The sequence below is a fragment of the Molossus molossus genome, unplaced genomic scaffold (assembly GCF_014108415.1).
Source record: "Molossus molossus isolate mMolMol1 unplaced genomic scaffold, mMolMol1.p scaffold_m16_p_1, whole genome shotgun sequence".
NCBI classification, from domain to species: Eukaryota; Metazoa; Chordata; class Mammalia; order Chiroptera; family Molossidae; genus Molossus; species Molossus molossus.
In genome coordinates this window covers 118,103,096-118,115,095 of record NW_023425344.1, presented here as the reverse complement: position 1 = coordinate 118,115,095, position 12,000 = coordinate 118,103,096, and the positions used below count along the sequence as shown (strand labels likewise).

Genomic DNA, 12,000 nt, shown 5'->3' with positions numbered 1-12,000 from the left:
AGAACTAGAATTAGAAGATGTGACTAAAATGCTGCAATTTCATGATAAAACTTTAACAGATGAGTAGATGCATCTTATGGATGAGCAAAGTGGTTTCTTGAAATGGAATCTACTTCTGGTGAAAATGCTGTGAAGACTGTTGAAATGACAACAAAGGATTTAGAATATTACATAAACTTAGGAGATAAAGCAGCAGGGTTTGAGAGGATTGGCTCCAATTTTGAAAGAAAGTCTACTCTGGGTAAAATGCTATCAAACAGCACTGCATGCTACAGAGAAATCATTCATGAAACGAAGAGTTAAATGATGTAGCAAACTTCACTGTTATCTTATTTTAAGCAAGTGCCACAGCTACCCAAACTTCGGCAACCATCACCCTGGTCAGACAGCAGCCATCAACGCTGAGGCAAGAACCTCCACCACCTGCTGAAGGCTCAGATGATAATCAGCATTTTTAGCAATAAAGTATTTTTAATTAAGGTATGTACACATTGTTTTTCTAGATATATGCTATTGCACACTTAATGGATTACAGTATAGAATATACATAACTTTTATTTGCTCTAGGAAACCAAAAAATTAATGTGACTTGCTTCATTTATTGTACTGGTCTAGAACCAAACTCACAATATCTGAGGTATCCTGTATTACACAGCAATGAAAAAAAACAAGAAAACTGATCTGTCTGCATTGATATGGAAGGATATCCATTAGATACCACTCAGTAAAAAAAAAAAGCAAGTTACTGAGCAGTGTACAGTATTCTATTTATGTGTAACTTTTTTTTTTTTAAGCAAATTTCTACGATATATCAAATGTACAAAAAACTGTTCGGAGAACATAAAAGCTGTTGAGAGTTATCCCTGGGGAATGGTTTAGGTGTGAGATGAAGAGACATGGATTTCCACCCCCTACTATTTTTTGTTAATCTTCACCAGAGGATGTTTTTCCATTGATTTTTAGATAGAGTGGGGGGGGGGGGGCATCGATTGGTTGTCTCCCGCACCAGGGCTGGGTATCAAACCTGCAAACACAGGTATGTGAACTTGACTGGGAATCAAACCCAGGATCCTTCAGTCCAAGCAAGGGCTGATCCTCTAAGCATTGAGCCAAACTGGCCAGGGCAAAAAATCTAAAAATATTACTTTTATAATAATTGAAACTATAAAATATGGTCCACAAAATCACAATCAACTGACTTTGTAAGAAATGCAGAATGCTAGGTCCCAAACCACATCTACTGAATTTTCATTTCTACCATCAAGTTCCTGAGGTGATTTATATCCACATTAAAGTTTGAAAAGCACAGGCTACAGGAAGTGATATTCTGAGAGTTGATTGCACTAACTGTAAAAGGTTTCATTTCTAAAATCTCTGATTTAAATATTTTATTTCCTTCTAATAAATTATGTGTAGTCAGGTATAATTTTTCTTCCCTTTAAAAGTATATAAGTATAGCCCTGGTCAATGTGGCTCAGTTGGTTGTGGAGTGTTGTCCATGCATCAAAAGGTTGCAGGTTCAACTCTGATTGACAACATACCCAGGATGAGGGGAAGCAATCGATCAATGAATGTTTCTCTCTCACATCAATGTCTCTCTCTTTCTCTCTCTCTCTTCCACCTAAAATAAATAATAACATATACCCTCAGGTGAGGATTAAAAAAAAATTAAAACTAAATAAATGTATACAAGTATGTTGAGAGCTTTATACTAAGAGTCATTAAAAAGCTGCAATATAATTAATGCTTGGTCAATGACATACAGTAGAATAAATTCTTTATGTAACCAAAGTTTATATAGTACCATATGCAAAATGAAAGAGTAGTATGCAAAATATAAGAGTGGCACCTTGTCACCAAAAGATGCTCTTGACTTTGATCAATCAAGATTTGGTACAGGTGATAGAAACCACTAGAGCCCTGGCCGGTTTGGCTCAGCGGTTAGAGCATCAGCCTGCGGTCCAGAGAGACCCGGGTTCAGTTCCCGCTAAGGGAACGTACCTTGGCTGCAGTTTGTCCATGGCCCTGGATGGGTCGTGTGGGTGGCGGCCACTCGATGTGTCCCTTTCACATTGATGTTTCTCTCTCTTCCTCTCTCTCCTTCCTGCTCTGAGTAAAAAATGGAAAAATGTCCTCGGGTGAGGATAAAAAAACAAACAAACAAAAAAGAAACCACTAGAGCTAGATAAAAAGGGGGAATTAATAAATGGAATTAGGTGATTAACTGTTTGAAGGACTGAGGAGTGGGGATATAAAACTGTCTACAGGAAATGATATCACAACATTACAAGACCAAATCACAAGGAGCTCCTTGTGTCACCAATGGAACCACTAAATTCAAATAGCAGATAACTATGATCCAAGAATAAGAAAGCTGGAATCAGGAAGTCACCACTGGCACTGCCACTGCCACAACTGCTTCTAAATACCCACAAAGCTAGGTGATGTATCCAACAACACTGAGTCAAGCCTTTGCAACAAATGTCCCTTTATAAGGTAGAAAGGTGAAGAACGGACAATGTAATGCTGCATTTCTGCTACTGCAGAATCATCTCAAATCTTCACAAACCAGCCAAAAGGGGGGGGGGGGGGTAGAAAAGGGAAGGAAAATGAACTCCTTTCAAACTTCTTTCTCTCTCTCTCTCTTTCTCCCTCCCTCCCTTTCTCTATTGCCAGCTACTATTTCACATCCAAAACCCTAAATGCAAATAGTCTGAGAAATAAAGTTCTTGGCTTTCTAGCTCAGCAGTACGGCGAGGTGCTTTAAGACAGTTGTAGAAGACAATCACAGAATTTCCAAATGGTTTAAAAGGTATATGCCCTTTAAACAAATTTATAACTCAACACTAACTCAAAGTTTCCAGTTTTGAATATTTACTTCTAAGCCACCCTCAGAAGCAGAGGTAAAAGAGAAAGGAAAAACAATGAGAGTAATGTTCTTGAGAGATTTTCCCACTAAAGATGCTTCTTGGATGATTCAGCAAAAACTTCACACTTTCACTCACTTCACTTGAAGATTATTTAAAACAAAATTGACAAGTTTTTACCTACAATCATAATTCTATAGTTCCATTATACTTGATTTGAAATTTTGCTGAGGCAAGCATTTGAACTACAAATGTAACTCTGATGTACCAAAACTTGTTAATGAATATATCTCAAACTTGGCTTCACTATTTTTCACTTGCCCTTGGTACATGCATTTTATGAAGGCAATTACTTCTATGTCATCTCAAATTTGGAGAGTCAAAGATTTCACCTCTAGGGAATGTCAAGAATCCAGCAAGAATTTTTTTTTGGTACGTGCCCCTAGCGGGAATCAAACCTGGGACTCTCTGGTCCGCAGGCCGACACTCCAACCACATAGCCAAACCAGCTAGGGCGCAAGAATTTAGTAAAATAAAATGTTTCCTTAAATGGAAAGAAGGATATTATCACTGTGCATAATCATTCGATTTATTGATTTTTAAATCCTCACCTGAGAATATTTTTCCATTTATCTTCAAATAGAGTGGGAGGGGAAGAGAGAGAGAGAAAAGCATTAACGCAAGAGACATCCCACGACTCTTTGGTCCACAGGCCAATGCTCTAACTGCTGAGCCAAACTGGCCAGGGTTCATTTGATGTGTTCAAACCAAAGGAGGCAAACCAATGGGGGCAGGTGATAGAAAGGATATATTTATATAAACAGTAGAAATAAAATTTCTATTTTACATCAGAAAAACAAACTCAAGAATTTAAACAGCACTATATACTTTAGTATCTACTTGATCAAAAGCCAAGCCTCCAATAAACATAACCCTAGTTTTAAATCTTTACCATTACATGAGGCCCTGTTCAGGCAAGATTTTCTTGGGTTTTAGTTTCCTAACTGGCTATTCCTTGAAAGAGGGAAAATCCTATCGATAAAAAGGGTAAGAAATGCCCTGGCCGGTTGGGCTCAGCGGTTAGAGTGTTGGCCTGCGATCCGGAGAGACCCGGGTTCGGTTCCCACTAAGGGCATGTACCTCGGTTGCAGTTCGTCTCCGGCCCTGGTTGGGTCGTGTGGGTGGCAGCCACTTGATGTGTCCCTTTCACGTCAATGTTTCTCTCTCCCCCCCTCTCCCTCCCACTCTATCTGAACAAAAAAATGGAAAAATGTCCTCGAGTGAGGATAAAAAAAAAAAAGGGTAAAGCCAAGAACCAAGTAACTGCAATTGCAAACTACCTTGGCATAATGGAGCTAGTCTAAACCACAAGATTCTATACAGATCACCTCATGCCACTTTTCAGTAGTTCAGAACTGTGAGAGATATTAAAGTTATTTAGTAACCATCTCAGCTACTATTCACATTCTCACCTGAATTCCAGCTAAGCTAAGCATTCTACATAGCTATTGTGGCACATGCTGAAAATATTCCACCAAGCACACAACCAAAACATCTGAGTGACTTCAATGTACTGCTACTTCACTTAACACAACCACTAGCCACTTCTAAACCACCTGTCTAAGAAGACATAGATCTGTCTTGGCTGGTGTGTGCAATGGTTAGAGCACTGGCATGCACACTAAAGGGTCACTGGCTCAATTCCTGGTCAAGGTCAAATATCTGGGTTGCAGGTTTGATCCCTGGACCAGGTTGGGGATCCTTGGGGATGAGGATCGATCAATGTTCCTCTCCCACATGTATGTTTCTCTCTCCCTCTCCAATGAAAAAAATATCCTCCGGTGAGTTTTAACAACAAAAAAAGACATAGTTCTAAGAAATGGAGGTTCTGACCCAGGAGAACAGTAATACAAAGTTCATGGCTGACAGCTGGCAATACAAGAGGCTTTGTGGGAAGAGCATCCTGATTAGAGAAGAGCTCTACAGAGGGCTCCAGGAGGAGTGTAAACACAACCAAAATAATCTCAAAAACAAAAGCACTGTTCTTTGTTTGGTGTCCCTGGGTAGGCAGGTACAGAAGTACTGTTCTGTTTTGGTTTTTTTTTGTAATCCTCACCCGAGGATATTTTTCTATTTATCTTCAGATAGAGCAAAAGGGAGAAAGAGAAGAGAAAAACATCTGATGTCTCTCACCATCGTTTGGTTGCCTCCCACACGACCCTGACCAGGGCCTTGACTGGAATCAAACCTGTACTCTTTGGTCCACCACTCTAACCACTGAACCAAACTGGCCCGGGCCAGAAGTACTTTCTTAGGAGGGCCCAGAGAATCTGACATTAGAACCCTTTAAAAAAAAAAAAAAAAAAAGTAAAAATAATCCGGAAGAGCAAAACCAATGCCTGGCTCAGAGCAGCAGCAGCAGCTCCATGGCCTCTGAGGGTTTCTCTGGCCAGAGTCTCTTCCTCCACTCTACAGAATGGGGAATATCTTTGCAAACCTCATCAAGGGCCTCTTTGGCAAAAAACAAATGCACATTCTCATGGTGGGCCTAGACGCTGTGGGGAAGACCACCATCCTGTACAAACTGAGGCTTGGTGAGATCGTGACCACCACCCCTATCACAGGTTTCAACGTGGAGACCATAGAGTATTAAGAACACCAGCTTCACCATGTGGGACATGGGTGGCCAGGACAAGATCTGGCCTCTTTGGAGCCACTACTTCAAGAACACACAAGGTCTGATCTTTGTGGTCGACAGCAATGACCAAGAGTGAGTCAAGGAAGCCCAAGATGAGTTCATACAGATGCTGGCAGAGGACAAGATCATGGATAAGCTGGGCCTGCACTGTCTGCACCACAGGAATGGTATATTCAGGTCATCTGGGCCACCTGTGGAGATGGGCTCTATGAGGGACTGTCCAGCTCTGGAATCAGAAGTGAGCTGCACTCCCTCCTTCACCCTTGCTTTCTTCTCATGTGGAAGATGTGTCCCAGTGGGGTGAGTGCCAGTAGCTTTCTCCATAGTTGGTCCCAGCGTGCTTCATCATGCTGTACATGTGCAGACTCAGCCTGCAACCGGGTTTCTATTTAATGTTTCCAATGAGGCAGTTTCTGGTACTCCTATGAAATACTACTCAACTTTTTTTTTTTTTCCCAATTGTAAAAAGAGAATCAACCCCTTTTCAGTACTGAGAAGGGAATTTAGGCACCCGGGGCCTCTAGGAGTCACTATCAGATCAGCTCAATGCTCCTCCTCTGTGCTTTAGATCTGTGTTGTGATCCATTTTGGTGGCTGGTTTTTAACCCAAACTTAGTGCATTTTTTAAAATATTTAAATATACAAGATAAGGAGACATTTGAACACAGAGAAGGGAAAGATGTGCCTAATGTAGGTTCTGCAGTAACAGCTTGAGTGTCGTCTACCCATGGTCTGAATCCCATCTGGAGTGTGCAGTGGGGCAGAACCATCCACAATACATTGTGCATGGTCACTTACAGTCCCAGATTAGCTCCACCTTGCTAGGCCATTCACATGCCATAGCATCTGTGCTTGTACCTGTACTTACAGCATGGCTCAGGGGATAGGCTGGGGGCTGTGTCCACCACTCACAGACCCCTTGGAGGGACCTCAGTCTTTCCATGGGTTAGCGTAGGTGCTCTGGTGGGACCACTCTGGCCAGATAGGAGCCCCACCGTGATCCCCAAGCATGTTCACTTGTTCCAGGTTGTTTGAGTCTTACCAGTAGAAGCATAGGAGCACGGACAGGTGGGGCTGGTCATCTTAGAGCCTAGCTCCTCCAAACCCCCATCCACAAGTGCTTTCATTCTCCCAACCTGTAAGGGCCAGATTTGACATAAAAATAAACCTCTACTTTCTTTTGTCTTTTGATAAACACTGAAGAAGATGGAGCTATTAAAATTTACCTCAGAACTGGTTTATCTGGTGTCGTGGAACCTCTTACTGCTTTCAATACATGATTAGTAATCAACTGTTTTGTATACTTGTTTTCAGTTATCCTTTTGACAGACAAGCACCATAATCATAGCTATTAGAAAAAAATCTCTTAACTATTAAAAAAATAATAATCCTAATATAGTACTTGGACTGTCATTGAATGATATTATAACCCTAAACACAAACATTGTTCAATAGTGTCACTTTTAAAAACTAAGTTATGAGCAAATTAAGGCTTGGCTATGATCACAAGACAAAAAGACTTTAGTTAGAAAAACATTGCTGGCATAAAGTGGGAATCTCAAAGGTGAAATAAGAGGAAAGAGAGCATGTCAAAAGGTGATTAAAAAGAGATATATTAAAGCAATAAATGTAATCATTTAAAGACATAACAACTCTTTTTCATTTGACGCCCCACACATTACCCTCTTTTTAAAAAACAAATAATAGCCCTGGCCAGTGTGGCTCAGTTGGTTGGAGTGTCTTTCCATGCATGGAAGAGTTGCCATTTGATTCAGTGAGGGTACACGTCTAGGTTGTGGGTTCAATTTGCATGGGGGCAGGTATCAGAAGTGACCGATTAATGTTTCTTTCTCTCTGCTTCCCTTTCCCCTCTCTAAAAAAAACTAAAAACAAAAACAGATTGGAAAAAGAGCTATAACAGTTAACATACATTAAGACCTTGTTGACTGGTACAGCCACTATGGAAAACAATATGGTGTTACCTCAAAAAATTAAAAATTGAACTTCCATTTGACCCAGTGATCCCACTTCTAGGAATATACCCTAAGAAGCCTGAAACACCAATCAGAAAGAATATATGTACCCCTGTGTTTGTAGCAGCACTATTTACAATAGCTAAGATCTGGAAACAGCCCAAGTGTCCATCAGTAGACGAATGGATAAAAAAGCTGTGGTACATATACACAATGGAGTACTACGCAGCTGTAAGAAAGATCTTCTATCCTTTGAGACTACATGGAGGGACCTGGAAAATATCATCCTAAGTGAAACAAGCCAAACAGAGAAAGAAAAATATCATATGATCTCACTTATTTGTGGAATATAATGAACATAACAGTCTGAGGAATGGGGTAGTCCCAGAGACGTGGAAGTGGGGTACAGACTGACAATCCCCAGAAGAGGGGGTGAGATAAACCACAGAACTTAGATGTATGTATGCATGAACAGTGGACATGGACAACAAACTGGGGACAGGGCAGGGAGGGAGGAGGAGGGGGGAATAAGTGGGGGGAAAAGGAGAAACATCTGTAACAAAAATTAATTAATAAAATAAATAAATTACAAAAAAAGAAAAAAAGACCTTGTTAAGAAAAGGTACAAAGGATTTGAAAAGGCAATTCAGAGAAATGGTAAAACAACTAACATTTATTTTATCAGTCTAATGAAAAACTTAAGATTTTTTTAATAGTGTCAGCAAGGGTATAGAGAAAATGACAGTTCACACAATGTTGGTGTAGAGATAAATTCAATAACCTTTTTTGAAAACATACAGTCTTAGTTATAAAAACTATAAATGTCTAGACCCAAAGCCCAGCAAGCCCATTTCCAAATTAGGTTAGGTCTAGAAAGGAAGAGGAAGGGAAAGGAGACACAATACACAATGAACAAAATGCCCCCCAATAATAGAGAAAATGATGAATTTATATGGCCATATGAGAAAATACTATACAATTGCTAAATCAACAATATACTGTTGCCCTTCCCAAAAGTAGCCAGAGGTGACCTCTGTAAATGGTTCACTCTTCACTTGACCAGGAAACCCCACAAAATCATGCAAATCAAGAGGTTCATGTTCACTCTAAGAACACGTGTGAAACTGCCCATGTCTTCAAGGGTATGATAATTGAAAAGCCATCAAGTATCTGAAGGCTGTCACTTTACAGAAGCAATGTGTGTCATTCCGTCATTATAGTGGTGGAAGTTGGTAGGTCTGCCCAGGTAAAACAGAGGAGCTGGACAAAAGATCGGTAGCCCAAAAAGAGTACTGAATTTTTGCTGCACATGCTTAAAAATGAAGAGAGCAATGCTGAACTTAAGGGTTTAGATGTAAACTATCTGGTCATTGAGTACATCCAGGTGAACAAAGCTCCCAGATGCGGCATAGAACTTACAGAACTCATGGGTGGATTAGCCTGTACATGAGCTCTCCCTGCCACATTGAGATGACCCTTACTGAAAGGGAGCAGATTGTTCCTAAACTAGAAGAGGAGGTTGCACAGAAGAAAAAGATATCCATGAAGAAACAAAAACGTATGGCCCGAGAATAAACGCAACATAAAATAAATGCTAATAAAAGCAAAACAAACAAAAACCCCCCCAAACAAAAACAGTATACTGTTGAAGGGAAAAAAAAACCAACTTGCTGAATCAAGTGTAGTTGAAGCAGGAAATGGGAAAGAGCACAGATATAACTCATTTTTCTTTCAAAAGTAATCATTTCAGTTGTACACTATTGACATAAGAAAACATCCTTTAAAAAAATCAAATCTTAGCAATGGTTTAGGATCCAGATAAACAGTCCCCATATTTACCAAATTTTGTAAAGATACCACCAACATGCATTTTAGGAAAGAGAAACTAAAAGGTAAACACTGCTTCTGAAATATCAATAGTGGCTAAGTCAGGATTATAACAAAGGCAGGTCTTTAAATTTCAGAACTATTTGCTTTATACTGAGTTGGACTACCATATCTGATAATTTTGAATAAATTTTAGATTCATGACAATTATTCATTTTAATAGTCACATTATAAAAGGTAAACAATGATTTATGATCTATTTAGACCATGAAATACCACTTACAAGACAATATAATTCTTAATGGCCATATTGTAAGCTTCCGTACCACAGGATGGAACAAAGACCAGGAAGACTTGTCAGACAGGAATTGCCAGACACCAGGAATAAAACCATTTAAAAGTTAAAACTACCAAAGAAGCACTCTATAGTACATCTGCATTCCTGTTGACCCAGCCCCACCAACCAAACCCCCAAAACCCACTGAGGACAAAAGCTTCTCACCAGTGGCTACATATAAGGACGAGACTCAAGCTCTTAGGGGCTGCCATCATCCATCCAATACTCCATGGCTCAGTGCTGTGTAGCTGTTCCCTTTGGATATCCCCAACCCCCATACCCTTTTCTTTAAAAAAATCTAATTTTTCTTTTCTTTAAATCCTCACCCGAGGACACTTTTCCATTGATTTTCAGATACAGTGTGAGGGAGGGTGGGTGAGAATGAGTGAGAGAGAAAGAAATATAGATGTGAGACACACTGATTGATTGCCTCCCACACAACCCCAACCAGGGCCAGGGATTGAACCGCAACTAAGGTACATGCCCTTGACCTAAATCAAACCTGAGACCCTTTGGTCTGTGGGTCGACGCTCTAACCGCTGAGCCAAACTGGCCAGGGCAATCCAGTTTTTCTTTACTCATTGTCTGGGATTGTTATTTAGCCTACCCACACACCACTGACTTTAACACCTTTCAGTACTTAAAATACATTTGGAAGAATGTACTAAATACAAAACAGGAAAGTAAAAAAAATTAGTGGTTTCCAAGACAAAAAGGGGGGGGGGGGGAGTCATCTTAAAAAACACCAAAACCTCTTGCTACTGAATTAAATATTGCTCTACTAAGGTATACCATGAAACTTCACTTCAAAATGTTTCCACATTCAAGAGACAGTAGACTAGATCGCCACAATTTAGGATATAAAATTTATTAAAGTGTTAACTGCTGCCCTGGCTGGTGCAACTCAGCTGATTGGGTGTCTCTCCCGGGCACTGAAAGGTTGCCCATTTGGAAAAATCTACCTCCTTTCTTTTCGAAGCCTAAGAGCAAAGAAAATGATGTAAACATCTGTATCATTCAGCTATTCCTATAATCCCTCACTTTACAACCAATACTAGAGTAATATAAATAAGCAACCTAGCACTGGACACCTTTATATATAAGCCTTCCATTTCATTTTCTTCAAATGTTTGCATTGTATTACTTAAACTCTTAAAACGTGCTTGTGACTCAGGTCTTAGAATTCAGCATAAAAATGCTATTGCTGCCCTGGCCGGATTGGCTCAGCGGTTAGAGCGTCGGCCTGCGGTCCAGAGAGACCCGATTTTGGTTCCCGCTAAGGGCATGTAGCCTGGTTGCAGTTTGTCCCTGGCCCTGGTTGGGTCGTGCGGGTGGCAGCCACTCGTGGCCCTTTCATGCTGATGTCTGTCTCTCTCTCTCTCTCTCTCTCTCTCTCTCTCTCTCTCTCTCTCTCTCCCCCTCTCTCCCACTCTATCTGAACAAAAAATGGAAAAAATGTCCTCAGGTGAGGATTAAAAAAAAAAAAGCTATTGCTTTCATTCTAACCCAGCATTTAAAAAAAGAAAGAAGCCAGGAATTGCTATTACTTAGCAAGTAAAGATACAAATATCTAAGTAAATAGTACAAATATTTAAATAGAAATCCTTAAGCTTATTCATAGAAGTTAAAGAACAACCTTGAAATTTTAGATTATATCCATCAAAATATTTCAGAATCAAACATATAAAAATATTAATATATAAATACACACATAGGCATATCAATCTATCTATCCTGCTTTTTCTCCTCCCGTAGTTTTACAAATGGGATCCTTTGTTACCACAGTTCCTGAAATCAACCAAGTCCACGAATTGAGCAAATATCATTAAAATCCTACATTTAAGTATTTCTTCTATTATTCAGCATTAAAAAAAAAGTGGCAAACACCAATTTATTTTGTCGCCTAAGTGCCAAGTAAATTTCTGGTTTAAAAAATAATAAAATTGTGTTTTTTTTATAAATACATATGTAAATTTGTCATGTCAGAACAGGCTTTCCATAAAGATTTACAGGATAAAGAGTGTGAAATTAGGTACTTGCTGCTAATATACTTCCACACATGTGTGTTTAATGGTCCTTTAGTGACTTGTCTTTGGAATGATTCTGTCCTACCTTTGCTGCTGCAGCCCGCCTGTCCTTTGCATCACTGAATTCATACTTCTGGAAGTACCCAATATGCACTGTAACAGACAGATGGACAGATCAATGGGCCACAGCGGCAAAGGCCAGACAGACAGACTTGATAAAAATTAAAATCAAGGAATATAAGGGGGAGGGGGAAACCAGAAGAAAACATAT

General features: G+C 39.8%; 1 protein-coding gene and 1 pseudogene across 2 annotated transcripts in view; one reads left to right on the top strand and one right to left on the bottom strand.

The window, feature by feature from the left end:
- ARIH1 (ariadne RBR E3 ubiquitin protein ligase 1) overlaps positions 1 to 12,000 on the bottom strand; it is a 134,936-nt gene that overhangs the window by 98,330 nt on the left and 24,606 nt on the right. Inside the window, exon 2 of one of the 2 annotated variants that reach the window (XM_036247789.1) lies at positions 11,815 to 11,882. The exons of the other annotated variant lie outside the window; for it this stretch is intronic. Within the exon in view, the coding sequence (XP_036103682.1) occupies positions 11,815 to 11,882 (68 nt within the window). The remainder of the gene's footprint in view (positions 1 to 11,814; positions 11,883 to 12,000) is intronic. 2 annotated transcript variants of the gene reach the window in all.
- LOC118638758 lies at positions 5,314 to 5,958 on the top strand (annotated as a pseudogene).